The 20,599-nt window shown below is 45.2% G+C and overlaps 1 protein-coding gene across 2 annotated transcripts in view; it reads right to left on the bottom strand.

Moving 5' to 3' along the window:
* GPR39 (G protein-coupled receptor 39) overlaps window positions 1–13,362 on the bottom strand; it is a 126,744-nt gene extending 113,382 nt beyond the window's left edge. Inside the window, exon 1 of one of the 2 annotated variants that reach the window (XM_045032964.1) lies at window positions 11,748–13,362. In XM_045032964.1, coding sequence (XP_044888899.1) covers window positions 11,748–12,615 — 868 coding nt within the window. In that variant the 5' untranslated portion in view covers window positions 12,616–13,362. The remainder of the gene's footprint in view (window positions 1–11,747) is intronic. The other variant, XM_045032963.1, reaches the window with a different exon arrangement.
* Window positions 13,363–20,599: the final 7,237 nt, after the last annotated feature.

The following is a 20,599-nucleotide window of genomic DNA, read 5'->3' as shown; positions in this document are numbered from 1 at the left end:
ATATCAGAGAAGCTATTAGTCATTTGGAGCTTTCAATTTGATCGTACATAACTCCTTGACTTCCTAAAGGCAGCTATTAGAATCTTAGCACTAACTGCACAGCAACAACCAGCAGGCTAAAGCTTATTATTTTCTTCTTCTTCCATTCTGACAAGTGGATTCCTAGACTTGCAGTTTTACTGGGTAGCTAACACAAATGCAGAACTAGTCAGGAGAAATTTCAAAACAATATTCTCCACTGCAGATCACCAGTTAAGATTTCAATTTGTAACTGTGCCACAGCTATGTCCTTCTAGGCAAAAACACGTCCCTTCAGACTTTCCTCTAGGGTAATCCAAGTAATTTACACTGCTAGACTTTATCTGTATGGTTACCAAGAGGGAGAAAGAATCTTTGATCCTTTAAATCAGATGCAAGAGTAACATATCATCAAGATCAACTGACTATTAGACTAAACCTGCCTGCTGATAATCTCTTACTTGTATGAATAACCATTTACAAGGGAAGGAGGAACTGAAAAAAATAATAGGTTTAGCATTATTTCCGAACATGAAATCTATGGGCCAACTTTTTTGCTGCCCCCAAAGTTGGGTTTTAGAATGATCTCTCTGGCCCCATGTTTGACACACTTCCCTCACCCCTTTTTTATTATTATAACCATTCTTATTCATGTTGTCCATATGAATTTTTAAAGGAGGCGAGTTTTAATTTTTTTTTTTATTATTATGCAGTACTTATTCGGGCTCACACACACACAAGCTAAACCAGGGGTTCTCAAACTTTTGTACTGGTGACCTCTTTCACATAGCAAGCCTCTGAGTGCGACCCCCGCATATAAATTAAAAACACATTTTTATATATTTAAACACCATTACAAATGCTGGAGGCAAAGCAGGGTTTGGGGTGGAGGCTAACAGCTCGCAACCCCCCATGTAATAGCCTCATTACTCCCCGAGGCGTCCCGACCCCCAGTTTGAGAACCCCTGAGCTAAACAAAAATAGTATTCTCTCCCCCACACAAAATGTGCACTTGCTAGTTATAAAAGGAAAGATTAATTTATAATATACATTTTGAGTAATGAAAAATTAACCAAATTAACCAAAACCAAGCTGTATTCAGTAGCATGAAACAGTTTACAGGTTGCCACATGAACACCGAGACATCTCAGACAAGATACATTTCTGAACATCCCAACAATTATCTCCCAGACACATCTGTTTAGCTCCATGTTGGGAATAAAATTCCCTTCTGGTGCGGTCCTAGGACACGTTATTCTACCTTTTATAGATTTTTAAGAGGCAATTACTGCACAGATCTTTCAGTCACCCTCCCCACTCTAATCTCCAACTGAAAATTGTCATAGTGGTTCTCATCATTGCACTGTGACCCCCTTCTGACAACAAAAATTACTACATGATCTCACGCCACAGGGGGCCCCAATGAAGCTAAATTGCTTGAGCTTGGGCTTCAGCCCTGCATGGCCGGACTCAGGCTTTGGCAAGGCCGGCATTAGACTCGCTGGGGCCCAGGACAGAAAGCCCAAGCCCGAGCCCTGTGGAGACAAAGCCCTCGGGCTTCGGCTTCAGTCCCTCATGGAGGGGCTCGGGCTTCAGGCCATGGTCCTCCCACTTTTTGAAAGTGGACAAGACTGGCCTGTCCACTTTTCGCCAAGGCGGACCCCACCCTTTTCCCCTTCCCTCTCTTCCCCCCCCCCGCCCCAAGGCCCCATCCAGGCCAGTCTGGAGCTCGGCCGGGAAGCTGAACAGACCCTCCACCTGCCTGCGGTGGGAAGGGGCTGAGAGCAGTGCCCGGCCCATATCTTCGCCCGGCCCAGGGCTGGTAGACTTCAAGGGTCCATGACTCTACACCAGCTCCCCAGAGCTGCCCACGTGGCTCTGTCCCCTACCCGGCTCCTGGGATCCCAGCCCCCTGCCCTCCTGCACAGACCCTCCCCCTGCCTCCTGGGGTAGGGGAGAGAAGGGCCCTCAGAGCCACAGCCCAGCCATGATAAGAGCCACACAGGCAGCTGTGGGGAGCCAAGGACCCTCCATCTGCCTGGGCAGGGATTCGGGGGGGCGGGAACAGGGGCAGGGGGTTGCTCCCACCCCACCCCGGGAGGCAGGGGGAGGGGGCCAGGATCCCAATCCCGCTCTGGCTTGGTTGAGGGCAGGACTTCAGAGGAGTAGGGGAAGGGGCCCCCAGTTCCCCACACCCTTTTGGGAAGGCTCCGGAGCCCTTGCCCCAGCAAGTCTAATGCCAGCCCTGGCGACCCCATTAAAACGAACCTGCGACCCATTTGGGGTCCTGACCAACAGAGATATTTGCATTTCAGATGTCCAGTGTATCACTGTGGGTGACTATATTTTCCCCAGTGTATGGTTAAGATTCTAAAGTTTGTTCCCATTTGTGTGTTATTACCACAGAGCTACCTTTTTCTCTCCTAAACACTATATTATTAAATCCTTATTTGTTGAGGTTTATGCAATAAAATTATTACATCTAGAACCATGACGAAAGGCGCTCCATATAAAAAGGCGTAATCATCCCTTTTGGCTAGTGCTGTGCCCAGCACTGTGCTGCTGGAAATGCTCTTTTGTTTTTTGTTGCTGATATTTTTTTTTATTATTTTTTTTAAATAGGCTTTGATCACTCATGGCCAGTAAACATACCTAGGTCAGTATATTTAGCAGCACTGTGACTATGTCAACCCTGATTCTTCCCCCTACCCCTCAAACCCAAATTCAACCTAGAGAAACTTGCTGGATAGAATGTAGAGTTCATGCGGTAGTTTTGTTTGGAGATGTTAAATCACTTCCCATCATTAATATGGAGCTCTGAATACAGAATGGATGACACATTCCAACCCAGAGGTAGCTGTATGTCAGTGGACGGTGATCGATGGTTCATTTAATATTTTATCTAAAGACTTTCACCTAAAATGACCTCAGTGTCCCTCAGGAACTGTTTAGGAGTCGATCACCCTCCAATGAAATGCAGCTACCTCTGGGGTGAAATCCAGTATCTGTGTGACAGAACATGGCAGTGCTACGGAACCATTTGGGTCAGAAGTGAAGGAACCGTTTCTATCTGAACACATGGGGGAGTTTTCAATAATCACAACGCAATTACCCAGATTTGGGCAAGACACCAGGGTTAACACCCCCTATTCGTGTGGAACGAATGAAGGCATTTTTAGGGACAACAAGCAGGCAAGACCTTTGCTTTTATGTCTTATTCAAAAGACAGCACCAATATAGTGCTGGGGCATTGACTCAATACTGACTCAGAGTGGATGCCACCAACACAACTTCCTGGATTATCCAGGTGTTCCCTTAAATTCTTCAGCCAAACACTAATCCAACTGCCCCTGCTAAATTTATGAGATCTGACAATATCGAAGCACCAGGTGATATTGATGCATATAGTTTATTGACTTGTGTAACAGAGTCCCTCTCCAAAGGCGTCCCCATCAGGAAATATATGGTTAAGGGGAACTGAATAACATGCACAGATGAAAATAATAGCCAGTCTACAACATATGCATCTTCAGGCACATGTCCAATAAAGTCTATGGGGAACTTGAGTGGAATGATTAAAGAATATTAGATATTAGGAATGGCAATATACAAAAATCTGTAGGAGAACACTTGAACCTCCCTGGACACACTGTAGCAGATCTAAAGGTAGCCATCCTGCAGCAAAAAACCTTCAGGACCAGACTTCAAAGAGAAACTGCTGAGCTCGAGTTCATCTGCAAATTTGACACCATCAGCTCAGGATTAAACAAAGACTGTGAATGGCTTGCCAACTACAAAAGCAGTTTCTCCTCCCTGGGTTTTCACACCTCAGCTGCTAGAAGAGGGCCTCATCCTCCCTGATTGAACTAACCTCGTTATCTCTAGCCTGCTTCTTGCTTGCATATATATACCTGCCCCTGGAAATTTCCACTACATGCATCCGACAAAGTGGGTATTCACCCACGAAAGCTCATGCTCCAATACGTCTGTTAGTCTATAAGGTGCCACAGGACTCTTAGTTTGGATCTGTAAAAGCAGCAAACACGGCTACCCCTCTGATACATGATTAAAGAAATGTACCAAAGGGAGTCAGTGGAACTGGGTTTAAGTACATGGGGTGGAGTTATAGTCTGGAAACTAATCAACCAAGTTGTTCTTTCAATTTTTGTTCAGTCTCCAAGCTGTCCCTTTTTCTGTAAGGAAAAGAACCAGACAGACAATTTCCAGCCTATGAGGAAATGTCTAATTTTCCTGTAACAGGAGTCCTACCATTGTCAAGTTTTGCAGCACTTGAGTCATCTCTAGATGACAACCACATATTTTTAGCAGAGTACTTGAAGTAATCTGTTCTCCTGAAAATCCATTTGCCAAGTGCCTTACAAAATATATTTCCTTGGTGATCTTTTGAAAGGCTATTTCTATACACGATATCTTTATTCTGAGCTACACATTAATCTGCCAACACTAGATTGTTCATAATGGGGTGGGGGGAAATCAGGTGCCCTTCTTCAGTTTTTGGGGAGTTTTTTTATTTTATTTCTGATTTAAAGAGAAGTGCTAGCATTGGTCACTCTAGTTATATTTAGCTTTAATTGACTGTTTAGGTCAGATCGCATGCCTGTTCATTTAAAACTGGCATTGTGTAGAATTAAAAGATTAACAACTGCCAAGCTAATGAGTAGTGAACATTGGCAGCAGTATGTTTTGCGATTATTCTAAATAGCACAGTGGGGTTAGGCACCTATTGTAAAAGTCAATACTAAGTGGTGACACAATAGGTATCAAAGAGGCAGTGTTTTCCAGTGGATAGGACACTGGTGTGATATTCAGGAGACTTGTGTTCAATTAATTCCTGGCTCTGCCACTGATCTGGGTGACATTTGGTAAGTTGCCTCAGCTCTCAGTGCCTGTTTCTTCTCCCACCCCTTTCCCTGTCTTGTGTATATGGACTGTAAGCTCTTTGGGGAAGGGATTGTCATGTCTATACAGCATATCGCACAATCTTGGTGCTAATGGAATACAAATAAGATCAAAATGAACTCTGTCTTGTGGCGGAACACTAAATCTGGTACATTGTAAACTCCTTGGTGGAGAGACCTCTCCATATTTGTCTAATGCACATAACGTCAGCACTATGCCAAATTAACCCTAGAAACACCACCAGATTGTAACAACTTTTAATGAAGAAGCTACACCAAGCTTGTATGAAAAGTTCCTATTCTTACTTGTTAAAGAGCCCTGGGGATATTTGACATTATGGGTCTTCTGCAATAGCAGGGAGACAGCTGAGCTGTTGGCATGCCAGGGACACCGTATCCTGTGCGTACAGCAGAACTGGCTCTGTTGGGTTGGGAGAGGAACAGGGTCAGTAGATCTGTGTTTGCACAGATCCTTTTACAGTCGGGGGGTGGGGAAAGAGAGAGAGAGAGAGAGAGCGCTGCAGCCCCTACTCCAGCCAAACCCTCAGTAGCTGCTGCTCCCACTTGTATGTCTACACTGCAATTAGACACTTGCTGCTCAACTATGCCAGCTGATTTGGGCTCATGGGGGCTCAGTCTGCAGGGCTGTTTAAATGCAGTGTAAATGTCCAGGTGTGGGCTGAAGTCAGGGCTCTGTGACCCTCTTACCTCATAGGATCCTAGAGCTCAGGTTCCAGGTGGAGCCTGAATATCTACCCTGCAATTAAATAGCCCCTTATCCCGAGCCAGACACCTGCTGCTGGCCCATGCCAGCTAACTGCAGTGTAAACATACCCTGAGACGCTACGCAGCTGCTTCATGCTTCAAGCAGGGGATACAGATTTCCCCATCAGCTGGCCCATCACTTTGATACTCCTTTCCACAGCAGAAAAGAGGTTATGATGACCACAGATCTCAACATTTTCAGGACAGAAAGATAGAGTCTATACTGACAAGTGTACAAATAAATGCCCAGACATGTCCACGCAGTGCAAAACCACCCTTGGCATCTAGCTGGGTCTTTTATCATCATTTTAGCTTTTGGCAGAAAGGCCTGGAGCTGAACAAGCTACCTCCCCACCTTTAGGGTCAATCCCACGTGATCACAGCTGGACTGAGTGTCGTGGGGACGCTTGCACTGCTGTTGCCTAGGTTTATCCTTCATTTATTCAAGTTCTACCAGTCCAGCACTTTTCCTGGGCACAGGTCTGAAAATGTAACTAATTAACTTCTGCTGCTGTAGATGAAGCAAGAAGTTTAAACGTAAAATACTGCACAAGCGTGAATCATACAAAATGACATTGACAGGCACTGGATAGATTTCCTCACTGCTCATAACACCAGGACCCAGATAATCGTCCACTAGAGATAGACTTTATAGTGATGTTTGCAGTGAACGAGGAAGCATGGTCAATTATGAGTCATTTAAGCAAAGCCCACACAATATCAAATCAAATCAAATTCTACTCGCTTTACTCACACAAGTAGCCCCATTGGAGGGAATGGAGTTTCCTCATATGACTAAGAGGAGAAGATTAGGTTTCCAAGTGATTAACACACACACGGGCGAGGACAAAAAATGTTGCTTGCAAAACACCCCAAAGTGTGCGTATCTGAAGTGCAAGATACTTAATCTGAGCTGTGTAAGCAGTGAGGTACTACAGCACTTCTATCCACTGGGACATACGAAAGGAACAGCACTGTGCCACTTACGAGTCAACCCCCCGACACACTGGGGCAACTTCGCACAGCTCCACTGGTGTAAAGCTACCGTAAATCCAGCTTGCCCAGATATCAAAGGATTCCACCAGTGGCTCCCACACCTCTCCCCTCCAGACTGCCAGCCTAGTTCTTGGGTCTGGAGGAAGAGGAGTGTGGCCAGATATCCCAGCAACTTCCAAATGCTGGAGCAGCCCCTTTAGATCTTGGAGTAAATTACTAGGGTTCAGACTAGCCCAGCTAGGGACTAGACCAGCACCACAAGAACTGGGACAATATGAACCAAAAGTGGTTTAAATCCACCTTTATACCATCTACCACCAGAGCTGCATCAAGTGTTCCTCAGTCACAGTCCAGAATCCGGACCATTCCATGAGGATATTATAAACCAGGGGTGGGCAAACTTTTTGGCTCGAAGGCCACATCTGGTTGGGGATATTGTATGCAGGGCCATGAATGTAGGACTGGGGTAGGGGTGAACTGTGCTGGAAGGGGCTCAGGGCAGGGGGTGGAGGTGCGGGCGGGAGTGCAGGGGGAGGTGCAGAGTGCAGGAGGGGGTTCAGGAATCGGGGTGCAGGAGGGGTGTGGCAGGGGGTTCAAGGAAGGGGGCTAGGGGGCTCAGGGCAGGGGTGCAGGCTCCAGCCCCCACTTACCTCGAGCGGTTCTGGGGTGGCAGCAGCATACAGCGGGGCTAAGGCAGGCTCCCTGCCTTCCCTGGTCCCATGCTGCTCATGGAAGTGGCCAGCATGTCCAGCAGTGGCTCCTGGGGGTGGGGTGGGGCAGGCGGCTCTGCTGAGCGCTGCCCTCGCCTGTGGTACAACCCCCAGAGCTCCCATTGGGCGCGGTTCCCCATTCCTAGCCAATGGGAACTGTGGGGGCAGTGCCAGCAGGCAAGGGCAGCCCTCCCTTCACCTCCCCCAGAGGCTGCAGAGACATGGTGCCGGCCACTTCTGGAAGCGGCGCGTGACCAGGGCAGGCAGGGAGCCTGCCTTAACTCCACTGCACCATGGGGCTGGCAATCCCACAGGCCAGATTGAAAGCCCTGACGGGCCGAATCCAGCCCGCAGTTTGCCCTCCCCTGTTATAGACTATCAGACTGGGAATCAGACAAGCATCATGACAATATGAACCAAATTTCTGCTCTCAGTTATAGTAACAGAAGAATTTGGTTCTGTACATATTTCAGTAGTATCTACCTTTGTACTCTCCCTCAAACACATGCTCTCTCTAGGCTATGACTGTCCATTCCCATCTGCATCTTGATTCCTTTCCGCAAACTATCTACTAGATTCTGAAGTGATCTATTTTCTCACTGTCAACATTCCCAATTTGTTTTCATTATTGCCAAACATAGCACAATAATATGGCACTAAAAAAAACAGAAAAGCATCCGTTTCTACTTCTGTGTTTTTCTACTTACATTCTTCTCATCTTTGGTAGATTTATGAATTTCTGTTTTGTAGAAGTTATCACTTTTAACGACTAGAGAAAGAAAATGCTAGATTGTTTTTATTGCTGTTAGATGCTCAAAGACATCTTGCTATATGCTGTCATTTACATTTCACATTAAATGTGAAATATGTTGGAAATGAGCAAATATTTGTTTTAATTTGACCCATCTGTTAAATGAAATACAAAGAGGGCTGCTAAATCAACATATTTAAATTCAGCAACTTGTAAACAATTTATATGTTTGTTTCTTCTTGGTTAAAACTGCCTTCAAGCATAATTCTTATGAAATCCGCATATTAAATTGCATTGTATTATTCTCATGGATGCAGGCCATGATTTTTTCCTCTTCAGTTCATTAATTTATTTCCTAACCCAAGTTAATTAGTGAGACTCATATTTTAAGAGCCATTTGAAATACATCGTAGGAATCATTTCAGGAAATTCATGAAAGCATTTTCCAACACCGTCAGCAAGCTGGTCACACAGAGAAAATGTTAGATACCAGTGGCAAATTCCTTTAATATTAAGCACCAGCCAATTGCTTTCATTTAGCTTTTAGCTTTGGTCTTGACCCATTTCCAACTGGACAGTCAAAGGAAAAATTAAAAATTAAGAGGTAGGGACGATTAGGCTGGCAAACCAGGGGCCAGCTCTTACCAAGGCTTTAGGCCTCGGCCAAGCACTGACAAATTCATAGCTGGAATACTGTCTGTTTCACCTGTGTATCAGCATGGTTAAGATGGATATTGAACTTATAACCATGGGTTTAGTGTTTAGACTTTACGAAATGCTTGTAAATTGCTGCATGCATTAATCTCACTTAGAATATCTGTTAAAAAAAAAAGAAATGTTTGCTATGAAACCATAAACCCTCTCAGCAGGGATTGTCTCCTGTTCATCAAGGCTACCAAAACTAAATGGGCCATTGTGAGACATTACAATACAAAGACTTTGTTAATTGCCCCTTCACAAGCATGAAGAGGCTCCGTACAAAAGAGCTCAACCCAGCAGTTTGAATTCTGAAAGAAGGAAATAAAAATAGCACATTTTTCATCTTTTGCTGTTGAGACTCTCAGAGGGCTAGAGCTATGAAACAGAAGCAGAGATCCCCAGGGTCAACCTGGATTAGCCCTAAAAGGCATTCAGTGCTGACAGATTACGACAACTCTCGTCTTTTGGCACTACAGACTAACTCATTTGCGTATATATGTTTGCCTGCTTTAACCTGTAATTTCATTTCTTTTCTTAAAGTTTAGGATTAAGGATTGGCTACGTGTTGTCTTCGGTGTGAGATCAGAGGTACAATTTGACATGGGGGTGAGTGACTGGTCTCCTGGAACTGGCAGCAACCTGAATAGCATAATTCTTATGATATCTTTGGTGTATACCAACGAACCATTGCTAAATCCAGCTTGCCTGGATGGCAAGATAGACTGGAGTGTCCAATGGGACTGTCTGCGACTCCATGGTAAGACTGTTATGACGCTTTAGGAGGACACGCTTGTTACTGAGTTGATGAAATCTAATAATAGAACATACCACCCGTTTGGGGCGTCTGCCCTGAGGTTGGCACTCAAGGTTGTAAACCACTCCAGACAGAGTGATGGGGGATAAATGGGAAGAAAAGCCACAATAATTTAGTTTCCCCTCTGTACCCACATAGAGTTTATGGCAGGATTGGGGCCTTAAACTGGACTTAAATGTAAATGTGGACAATTTGTGAGGGGAGCAAGTTCCACAGATATCTGAAAGGTCCCACTGTAACAAAGACCTTAAACAGCAATACCTTCTCTCCCCCTTGCTCCATGCAACGTGCATTAGTCATTGCCTTCCATCCCAGAAGGCAGTTCAGATAAAACAACATACATTTCAGTGGCGCTATACCACGTTTATACTGTGCCTTTCATTCCAAATGATCCCAAAATAGTTTGCAGTATCATTAGAGAACCACAGTAACCAGAGTGTTCCTTCTCAAAAAATGCACTTTAGACACAAGGACCAGACAAGTGTTTTGACAAAATAAAGCATGTGGCCTGAAGCTTAATTTCTCACATTTGAATCCTGCAGAACACTTCACGCATGTATTTGGGCACATCTGTTATCCAATACATCTCAGTAACCAGATTAAAAGTAATTACAGGAGTTAGGTTAGACCTTTCTACATGGTATCTTTTAATTGGGCCTGCAATCCTGACCCAGACATAATGCAGAAGGGGCCAGAGAGAGACCCCGAGTCTCCTTTCACTATAGCTAGAATTCCTGGTTATCCATTTCTTTCCCCCTATTCCATAGACCTCTAGAAAAGGCTTGGTGGGCTGTGGATAACAGCGAGACTATGGCTAGCTAGGAGAATATAGGACAGTCAGTGTTAATCTCTGCAAGGTTTTCTAAGTGGAAAAGCCTATTTGCGTCAACCCCCTTCCTGAGATATCAGAGTGCCAAAAAGCTGCACTGAAATCCTACTTTGTCCACTAGCTTGTCCATTTACCATAGCCACTATTGTATTAAGCAAGCCAGCACAATGAGGATTTTGCTGTAATTCAAGCAGGACATGATTAAGAGCACTTCTAAGACCCTCAACTGGAGGTGGAGGCTCCATGGATCACAGCCTGGAAAGATTCCAAGTTGGTGAAATGACAACTTGATTAGTCCTAGTCTGACAAATGTGGCGAGAGAGATCAGAATCAGACGTCATTCCAAGGTTATGGGCCTTCAGATAAGACCAGAGGAAAAAAAGCAAACAAACCAGAGCAACAGCAACCTGTTAGACCAAATGAACTCTCCAGCCTAATTTCAGTCAATTAACATTCAACTTAAATATAGCAACAATTGACAAAGTTCAGCACAGGTAGCAGGACATGCATCAGAATTGGCTGAGATTTAGATCTTGTGAGACAACACATTTTTGCAACAGCCACATATTCAAGAATTTAAGGGGAAAAAAATGGCAGAAGGAAGAGGTTGACACCAAGTCACTATCCCTCTGCCCTGCCTACCAGACTAACACTGTATACCACAGTGAGGCCAGTTTCATTTGTCCACAGGGAAAGAAACACAAGAGTGTAACCAGGCAGCATAAATACAAAAAGTAAATTGGATTTTACTTAGTGACTTACCTCCCTCCCCATTGCTTTAATGTGGTAGAATGTTAATAAGACACAGCCCAGGGAATCAGGTTTTTTAAAATATATTACTTAAAATGTAAAGGGTCCCTTAAAAAAAAAAGACTGGAATGAAAACACCCAGCCTTGGCCTTTGTGTAGAAAGCCAAGGGTTGCAGATGGTATGAGAACTGTTCATCCAGGAATAGCCCTCAGTTGTGCCATTTGAGAGACACTATTCATTTTCAGTCCCACATTCCACACCAGCTTGGGGTCCCATCACTTTAATTGTTAAAGTTATTTTCAATCAAGAATGAAGAACCACAAAAGTGAGGAAATCGAGTGATTTATTTAGCTATATGAATAATTTTCTTAAATTCTGGGGCCTCCGTCATTTTGGACCTGCATCCCATACTTCAATACACATTTGGGCCTTGGCAGGGTGAGGGAGATACCTCTAAGTTTCTTCCCAACCCCTGCAAATAAAACATGCCCTTACCTAGGAAGAGGATGGTCTGTTTCCTGGAGTTCTTGCCCTCCATGCTTTCATTTTTCCTTAGATACTGCTCCTGGTGACTTCGTACCCCCTGAACCGTCACAGTCCCATTCTTGAGGATCATCAGAGTTTTCATCATGCTGCGGCACATGAAGGCCACCGATATCAGCACCACGATGTACACAATGAAGGCGCTGAAGATGCTGGACTGGAAGACCGTCCACTTGGAAGCAAGATTTGTACATATAGTGACATTGAGCTTCAGGTTAGCCCAGCTGTGTCTGGAGGTAGGTGTGATACAGGCAGTCACCCCTCGGTGATCAGGGACAACTTCTAGGGGGTATTCAGTGCCCATTGCAAAGAGCAGGGGCAGGGCCACCAGGATGGAGATGACCCAGACAAAGGCAATGAGTATCTTGGCCTTATGGGGTCCAGAGGCAACCCTGAACTTGAAGGGGTGGCAGATGGCAACGTACCTCTCGAAGCTGAGGGTGGCCACGTGCAGTATGGTGGCATAGCTGCAGGCCTCGAAGAGGAAGCAGTACAGCTTGCAGGCCACGTTGCCATTTGAGGTGGAGAAGGGGCTCCAGATAATGCTGAAGAACTCCACAGGCATCCCCAGCAGGATGACCAGCAAGTCGGAACAGGCCAAGCTCACCATATGGTCAGTGACCTCTTTCTGCAGATAGCCTTTCCTCTGCAGCACTTTGGTGGTCTGGATGGTGATACTGTTGCCCAGGATCCCCGCCACAAAGATAAAGATGTAGACGAAGGCAAGAGTGATCTTGATCCACAGCGCAACCTCAAACTCTGGGACATGACTGTGATCAATGACATGAGAGCAATTTGCCTGGCCACTTTGCTGCGCCATGACCAAGTCCAGGAAAATACAAGGAAAAGTGGGGGGCGGGGGGCAGAGAGACTCTGCTTACCAACTCCCTCCAATCTTCAAAATAAAGCAGTAAATAGATCCCTCTTCCTCCCTTCACATTCACAAGCTGGTACAAGCAGGCTGCAGTGAAAGAGACTCTACAAGCCACACCTGACCTGAATCAAAGCTGGTTTGTTAGTTACAGAGACTGTGTCAATAATCCAGCACAGGCGTGGTGGGGAGGAGAGAGGGTAGTTCTCAGCAGGCATTCCCCTTTTCTTATGATGGATGAAACAAATTTCTTTTCATTCTTCCTTCTCTCGTCTCTGCTGAAATCAGTTCTATTTTCTCAAACACTCCAGACAATGACCTGCAGAGCTGTACTTCTTCCATTCACCGCTGTTATCTGCTGCCTTGCAGAGCACACCTTGCACCCAGGCTTCCACTACTGCAAACTTGGGGATGACAAAAGAGTTTGTGCAGCTGCTCTCGTTTAACATTAACCTGTGGCTGAGGCAGAGACAGGATGTGGTCACTGATCAGCAGTCAGGTGGGTAGGAGGGAAAAAGTGCAACAGCCTTTCAAAACAAGCAGCCTCCAATTCCTGAAATCAGATACCTGCTGCTGTAACAGGCCTTTACCCTGAACCTACCAGCCAGGAGATAAACAAAGGTGGGGTTGGTGTGGGAGGTGCACACTGGAGAGAGAAGATTCATTCACTAGCTTCCCTCTGAGCAGGATTCAGGCTTTTGCTCTACGCTGATTTTAACCTCCTTTGTTGCTCTGCTTTTACATTCTGTTTAATCAGCACATTCCTCCTGAGTGGTTGTGATGCAGCAGAGCAAAATAAAGGGGGCCTAAGCCTCCCTTCAGGTATAATTTGATTGACTTCAATAGGGCTGGCTTGATTTACGCTAGCTGAGGAGCCAGACCAATATTTTGATTGCAGCCCTATATAAACAAATAGTTTTCTTAGTGTAAATAAATAAAGTACTGGTGATGAGCTGATGGGTTTATAAAATACCTATTTAGAATGTAAAGGGTGTTCTAACAAGTTTTAAAGTAAATCAAACTCTAGGCATAAACAGATTAATAGTATCTCTTTACATTGCCATTTTTCCCCCCTGCTAGATAAAAATAATACAGATAGGGATCCTAATCACACTCATTCCTTCCAATAATCATGACTGGCAGGGATTAGACTGTATTTCCCTCTTCCCTGCCTCATCCCAGAGGGACTGAATTTAATACACTCTAGTTTTAGTTTCACCCCAGGACACTAAAGGCTCCTGAAGTAATCCCTGGGCCCATTGATTTAGGGGGGCTGTATGGGCCCATTGATTTAGGGGGGCTGTATGGGTTAGGAAAACTTCACAGTAACAATGCAAGTTGTTTTTCCCAAAATGGCATAATAACTTTAGCAGCTGTAATCATGGAAGGTCCCGTATGATGAGCTGTTCTAATACTAAATCCAAGAAAAGTGGGTTCAAATAGTAATTTTTATTAACTAGACAAGTTCAGGTCACATTTTATCTCAAGATAAAATAGGAGCATTAGAAAAATATTATTAAGCAGCCTCCTCATATTCAGTGGTTATCTCTACACCTAGGCAGCCCAAGTACATAACGAACAAAGGATGCCAATAACTAGATAATCAGCACCTGTTTCAATGGATTATTTATGCAGTCCTGTTTCAGAGAAACCACCTCAAACCTTGCAGAACTTCAAGCCCTGTAGCCCCAGTCATCTTTCCTTATGTTTGATAATTCAAATTTGTTCTGCTCAGACAAGCTTTCTATTATTACCCAATTTCTTTCACTTAATTTTACTTTATAAAAGTGTGAACAAAGATTACATATGCATGACTGAATCATGGAAATGAAGCTAATTAAAATTTGCTGCTTACCATCAAAGGGAGGAAAGAGAGCGAGAGGGGGTCCAAGAGGATTAGATCTCCCCCTTTTTCCACACCAATTATAAAATGCATATGCAATTTTGCAGTTTTCAATATTATCTTTAGAATATACACAATGTTTATTAACTCCCTTTATTAGAGTTGTAGTACCACAGAGGGAATAGGAGTGGAAAGAGAATATTTCAGTGCCCATAAAGTGAGACCATAAAAAAGATGGTACACAGGAGCTGCCATATTAGATCAGAACAATTGTCCATCTAGTCCAGGATCCTCTCACGAAGGTCTGAAATACCCAACATGGATAATTATGCAATAATATATCTATAAGGGAAGATTCTTCCTAATCACAGATAGTTAATGGTTGTCTGCAGTATGAAGGTTGATAGCTCTCATATATTTTATTCTAATTAGTGTAGCAGTAGATTATACTATTATTATTCATATGTATGTCTAATCTTTTGGGGGATCTTATTAAGCTCTTTGCCTTACAAATATCTTGTGGCAATGAGTTCCACCGGTCAATTTTGTATTGTATTCCAAATTTTCTTTTATTATTTTTAAATTAATTTCCATGGATGGACCCTTGTTCTTGTATAAGAAGAAATGGTTCTTTACAGCACTCACTTGATCTATCTGCTGCTCATTGGGTTTTGCCCAACATTGCCTAACATGTCCAACAGTATTGCCAAGTCTTGCAATTTTATTACAACTCTTATGCTTTTGGGGCAGGAGAGTTGGGTTTTTTTTCACCTGTCTAATGAAAACATGACGAAAGGTTGTAACTCATGAATGTTCCCTTACTCAAAATGGCCACAATCCCCTATTACTATCAATGGGACTGAAACCAGCAAGAGGGTCACCATTTCCTTACAGTCTATCTGCAAGGGGAAGTGAGGCTGCCCTTAATAAAGAAATTGGCTGCCATCTCCCACTGTGGGCTAATCTGATTGGTTTTAAGGGTCTTACTCATGATTTTTGATGTCTTGAGGTTGACAATACTGGTCGTCAGTCATCAGTCTTGTGCAGAAGCCCCCATGTGTAAGATAGCATTTCTTTCCACTGTTAGCACACAGCAGTGCTGGAAGGCTGCAGTCAGCACTTTATCAACCAGAGAATGAGGGTAATGTAGGAAGCTCAAAAAAAATGATTATGTGTGTGCAAGTTAGATGCAGATCTGACATTCTACCTGCAGCCTGCTCTCTCCATAGGCCAGGTAACATTAACTCCTGCAATGTTCAGAGATGACACGTGGGTGGATGGGGGTCAAGTGCCCCCCCCACCGACTTCCCTGCCAGGGGCGTGGAGGAAGAGGGGCTCTGTCCTTCTCTCCCTGCACTCTCCCCTTCCCCCGGTACATTTGGCTTCTCTTTCTGGCAGCCGGGCAGGGAATTCCTGAGAAAGCCTGGCTAGGAGGCAGTGGCAGCCCACTCCCTGCCCGGGTTCGGCGGCTGGGATGGGGGCGCTCTAGCTCACTCGGTCCCTGTCCCAGAAGCAGGGCCCAGGAGGGGGGCATCCTGCTTCTGCCCCAGCTGCTGGGGACAGGAGCTGAGCAAGCCAAAAACATGGCAGGAACTGAGGCAGCAGCAGGCTACCCCCCACCTGGGCCTTGCTGCAGGGACAAGGACCAAGTGAGCCAGAGCTCCCCTCCTCCCACTGGCAGCCAAGCCTGGGCAGAGAGTGGGCCACCGCTGTCTCCCAGCCAGGGAGGCAGAAGTGGCTCCATCCCGCTCACTTCCTGGCTGCCAGGGAGAGCAGCTGAATGTGCCAGGGGGTGGGGGAGGTGCAGGAAGAGAAGGACCAAGTATCCTCCACCCCCGCAGGCAACATGGGGCAGGGACAGCGTGGTAGCCCCGGGCTGGGAGCAGAAGAGGGGGTGTCATTGGGCAGGGGAGACACATGGGGTGGTCACATGTCCTCCTCTTTATATTGTGCCTCCCCCCAGTATGGGGAGACACCAGTCATCTATTGTGGATTTGTTTGATAAGATACTACCAGTAATGTGGAGGGAGGGCATACAAATGCATAGATAGGTAATACAGATTATTGTGGCTGGAGTAATGCTTATGTAAATAGTTCTTCTATGGTTAGCTTTCTGCTTTAATCCCTGTGTGACTTTAGGGCAAGTCTACACTACATAATTAAGTCGACCTAGGTTACATCAATGTACCACCGCCACAATAACTACATCGCTTTTGCATATTCCCACTATGCTCCTTGTATTGGTGGTGTGTGTCTTCACCAGGAGTGCTTGCACCAATTTAATTGTCAGTGTGGGGCATTGTGGGATGGCTTCGAAAAGGCAGCAACAGTCGCAATGTTTACGCTGACACTGCATCGACCTAAGTGCTACACCTCTTGCGGAGATGAAATTATCAAGTTGGTGTAGTGGGTGTGATGGGTTCCCCCCAGGGTGCCATCTGGAACTGGGGTACCACTGAGCCTTCCTGACCCACCAGCCTGGGCTCCCTTTAGACTATACTACTGTGACCAGACTGCCAAGCCCTCTCCTAGGCTCCAGTCTGCACCTTCTCCAGCACACATACAGGTAGGGACACATCCGGCTGCAGAAACATACAGATGCTGTGATCAGCTCTGCATGGAAAGGCTTCAGCTAAGGAACTTCCCAGCCACTTAGGCACTCACCCCCCTCTGGGGTGTAAACCCAAAATTATACCCTTTTGCACTGCACAGGGAACTGTACAGCGTAAGCTCATGAAATTTGCCCCCTCCCTCAATGTGAAGAGGAATATACAACAGCTTTCTGCCCCGAGTTATAACTCCCACACACTGGGTTGTGCTAAAGCAAAAACAAATTTATTAGCTACAAAAGATAGATTTTTAAGTGATTATAAGAAATAGCAAAGAGATGAAAGCAGAATACCGAGCAAATAAACAAAATGCAACCTAAGCTTAATATACTAAAGAGATTGGATATGAGTAACACCTTCTCACCCTAAATGATGATTTAAGCAAGTTGCAGAGATTCTAAAGGGGCCATCTGCCCTTGCTTGAAGCTTAAGAACCCAGGTATTCCTCCAGTTCAGTCCTTGTTCCTCATGTGTTTCCAAGAGTCTCCTTTGGGTGGGGAGTCAGTGAAGAACCTCCCCTGCCTTAAATAACTTTTGCATATGGCAGGAACCCTTTGCCTCCAAGTTGGTTCCGACACCTTTCAGTAGAAAAACCAGAGGTGAAAGTAAGCCGGTACGGTACGGACTACTGGCAATACCCAGTACGCCGTGCTGGACCAGACCAGCTTCCTCAGGCTGGTGATTTAAAGGGCCCGGGGCTTCGGCTGCTGCAGGAAGCCCTGGGCCCTTTAAATCACCGCCGGAGCCCTGCCACCGCTACCCTGGGGCTCCAGCAGTGGGGCTCGGGAGGTGATTTAAAGGGCCCGGGGCTCCGGCCACCGCTGCTGCAGGAAGCCCTGGGCCCTTTAAATCACCGCCGGAGCCCTGCCACCGCTACCCTGGGGCTCGGGCACAGACTTAAAGGGCCCAGAGCTCCGGCCACTGTAGGGAGCCCCAGGCCCTTTAAATTGCCTCTGAGCCCCAGGGCTCCTAGCTGCCTCTGCAGCTGAGAGCGCCGGGTGTGATTTAAAGGCCCCGGGGCTCCCAGCTGCAGCCGGAGACCCTGGGCCTTTAAATCTTGATTTAAAGGGCCTGGGTATTTAAAGGCCCCGCCTCTTTCGGTTGAGGCCATGCCCCCTGCTCAGGACTCCAGCGTACTGGTAAGTCCTTTAAGTTACTTCCACCCCTAGGAAAAACACTGGTGTTCCATGATGGAGTCCAGTACCAGGTGATCTGGCCACATGACTCAGAGGCTGTTTGTAGCATCCTCAGAAAGGCTCCCCGTTGGGAGATAAACTTCTTCGAAAGGCCTATTGTTTTCTCTAAAGGCCCTTCCCAGCCAGTCATCTAGACTTATTGAATTCTGCCTAGTGGACATTCCCCAGGTGTAAGCACATTTTCTAACAGATGCACAGACAATGTTCCTAACTTCAGGATAATTATATTCAGTAGATCATAACTTTTTTAATGATATCTCACATGATGTGTCACGGTGGGTGAGTTACATCAGTGGGAGCTACATTTTAGTGTAGACGTTTAATGAGTTAGGTCAACATAAACTGCTTTAAGTCAACCTTTCTCTGTCGTGTAGAGCAGGGCTTAGTTCTGGAGAAAGTTGCTTGATTGATAGCTCGGTTAAGCAAAGTCTTCTCTCCCACATAATAGGTATTGCACAGGTAGTTGCAGTGCAACCTTTCCCCCATGCTGCCTTGGCAACGCATCTAGGAAGTGGAAGGACAGAGCATTTTGCATGCCATTCAGTTCGTGGCCAATCTGCTCTCTTGTTAATGGGCCAGTCCTGCAAAGTGTTCACAGGATCAGACCTCCGAGTGTGGTAGTTGGTAAAAATTATAAATGGGAACTGATCTAGGAACAACAAACTCATCTGACAGATGCCATCACATTTTATGTAAATTATTTGTAGATTAACCTCTTTCAGTGTGCAGGGATACTATATAGTTACTGGCTCATAAGTACATTTTTTCCCAGATGTGTAATTCCAGGCACACTGATTGGTTATGGGTGCCCAATTTGCATAATAATTATATGGTTATTTCTCAATTACCATACACTATGCTAATCACTGTGTTCTGAATGGCTGACAGCCATTATTAGATTTGCAATCTCTCTGCAGAGTTTTTCTCAATAGCCATGTTGTGAATATGCAAATCTGCCCTAATTGACTCTAATAACTCTGCTGTGATTGGCTCCCATGTTCAAGGTGCTTGACAGAAACACCTCATCGCCTCACTTCGTCTGGCTTAAAAACTCCAAAACTTGAATGAAATCTCAAAAGCAAAGAAAGTGAAGATGTGAAAGGCTTTTTGTTGGCTTAAGTTCAAAATATTTCTGACCCATGTCCCTCTCCCACCACATGTTTTCTCTCCACATCACAGCAGGCCTCTTGTCCTCCAGTATAGTTGTCATGTATTTGTCTCTCATTTGTTTGGAGAGGAAGAATCTCAGCCTTCCCCAAGTCACCTCTGCAATAGAAAGTAAACAAATTGATACTACAGTTAATCTGAAGGTAACAGTCATAGGCCATGTCTACATTAAGAAGACTATACAGCATAGCTATAGTTGTAGCTATGCTGGCCTAACCCCATAGTGTAGATACAGCCTACACTGAAGGAAGGAGTTTTTCTGTCACTGCAGGACACAGAGCCAGCTCCAGGTTTTTTGCCACCCCAAGCAAAAAAATAAAAATAAAAAAAAGCTGGAGTGCTGCCGCCGAAGCAAAAAAAAAAAAAAGCCGCCCCACCCCAAGCACATTCTTGGAACACTGGTGCCTAGAGCCGGCCCTGGTAGGACATCACCTCCCTGAGCAATGATAGCTAGGTTGACAGAAGCATTCTTCCATTAAACTTGCTGCATCTACACAGTGGGGGTTAGCCCTAAAGAAAAGCAATAGATTACATCACTCCGCAAGAGTTTGCACACACCAGCAGAATGTGCACAGCATGGACAAAGAGGACCACGACAGCACCACTACCCCAGAAGAATTCTTCTTAGGAGCAATGGACAACATGGCAATAGAGGATGATTGGACTATCAATCTGAAAACAAATGGGACATTTATTGATTTTAGATTGTACACCAGCGCACAAGCCAATCACTGCCAGAAACGCTGTTAGTAACACTAAAAGAAAAGCCATGGGTAGAAGAAGATAAATGGATAAAACTCAGGGCTTATAGAGGTGAGTTTATCCTCACTAAAGGAGTATGGGAACAGAATGTATAGGTAATAAATTGGAAAAGATACAATTTGTAATCGTATGAGGAGAAAAAACAACCAATATTGAGTTAAAAGTGTATCAAGCCCTTAATTTTATCAAGGTGGTGCACTCTTTGGATGGACTGGGGAATCAAATCTGTTGAGTTTCAGGATGTCTTCCATGGAATAGGGAAACTCTCGGAGTGCAGAATAGAGGTGAAAGAGAAACCACACTACTATTCATGCCTCTAGGAAGGTTCCTCTGTGCCCTAAGGCAGAGCTTAAAAG

This window comes from Mauremys mutica, chromosome 10 (genome assembly GCF_020497125.1).
Source record: "Mauremys mutica isolate MM-2020 ecotype Southern chromosome 10, ASM2049712v1, whole genome shotgun sequence".
NCBI classification, from domain to species: domain Eukaryota; kingdom Metazoa; phylum Chordata; order Testudines; family Geoemydidae; genus Mauremys; species Mauremys mutica.
Note: the sequence above shows the minus strand (reverse complement) of the source record. Positions and strands in the feature narration are given on the sequence as shown.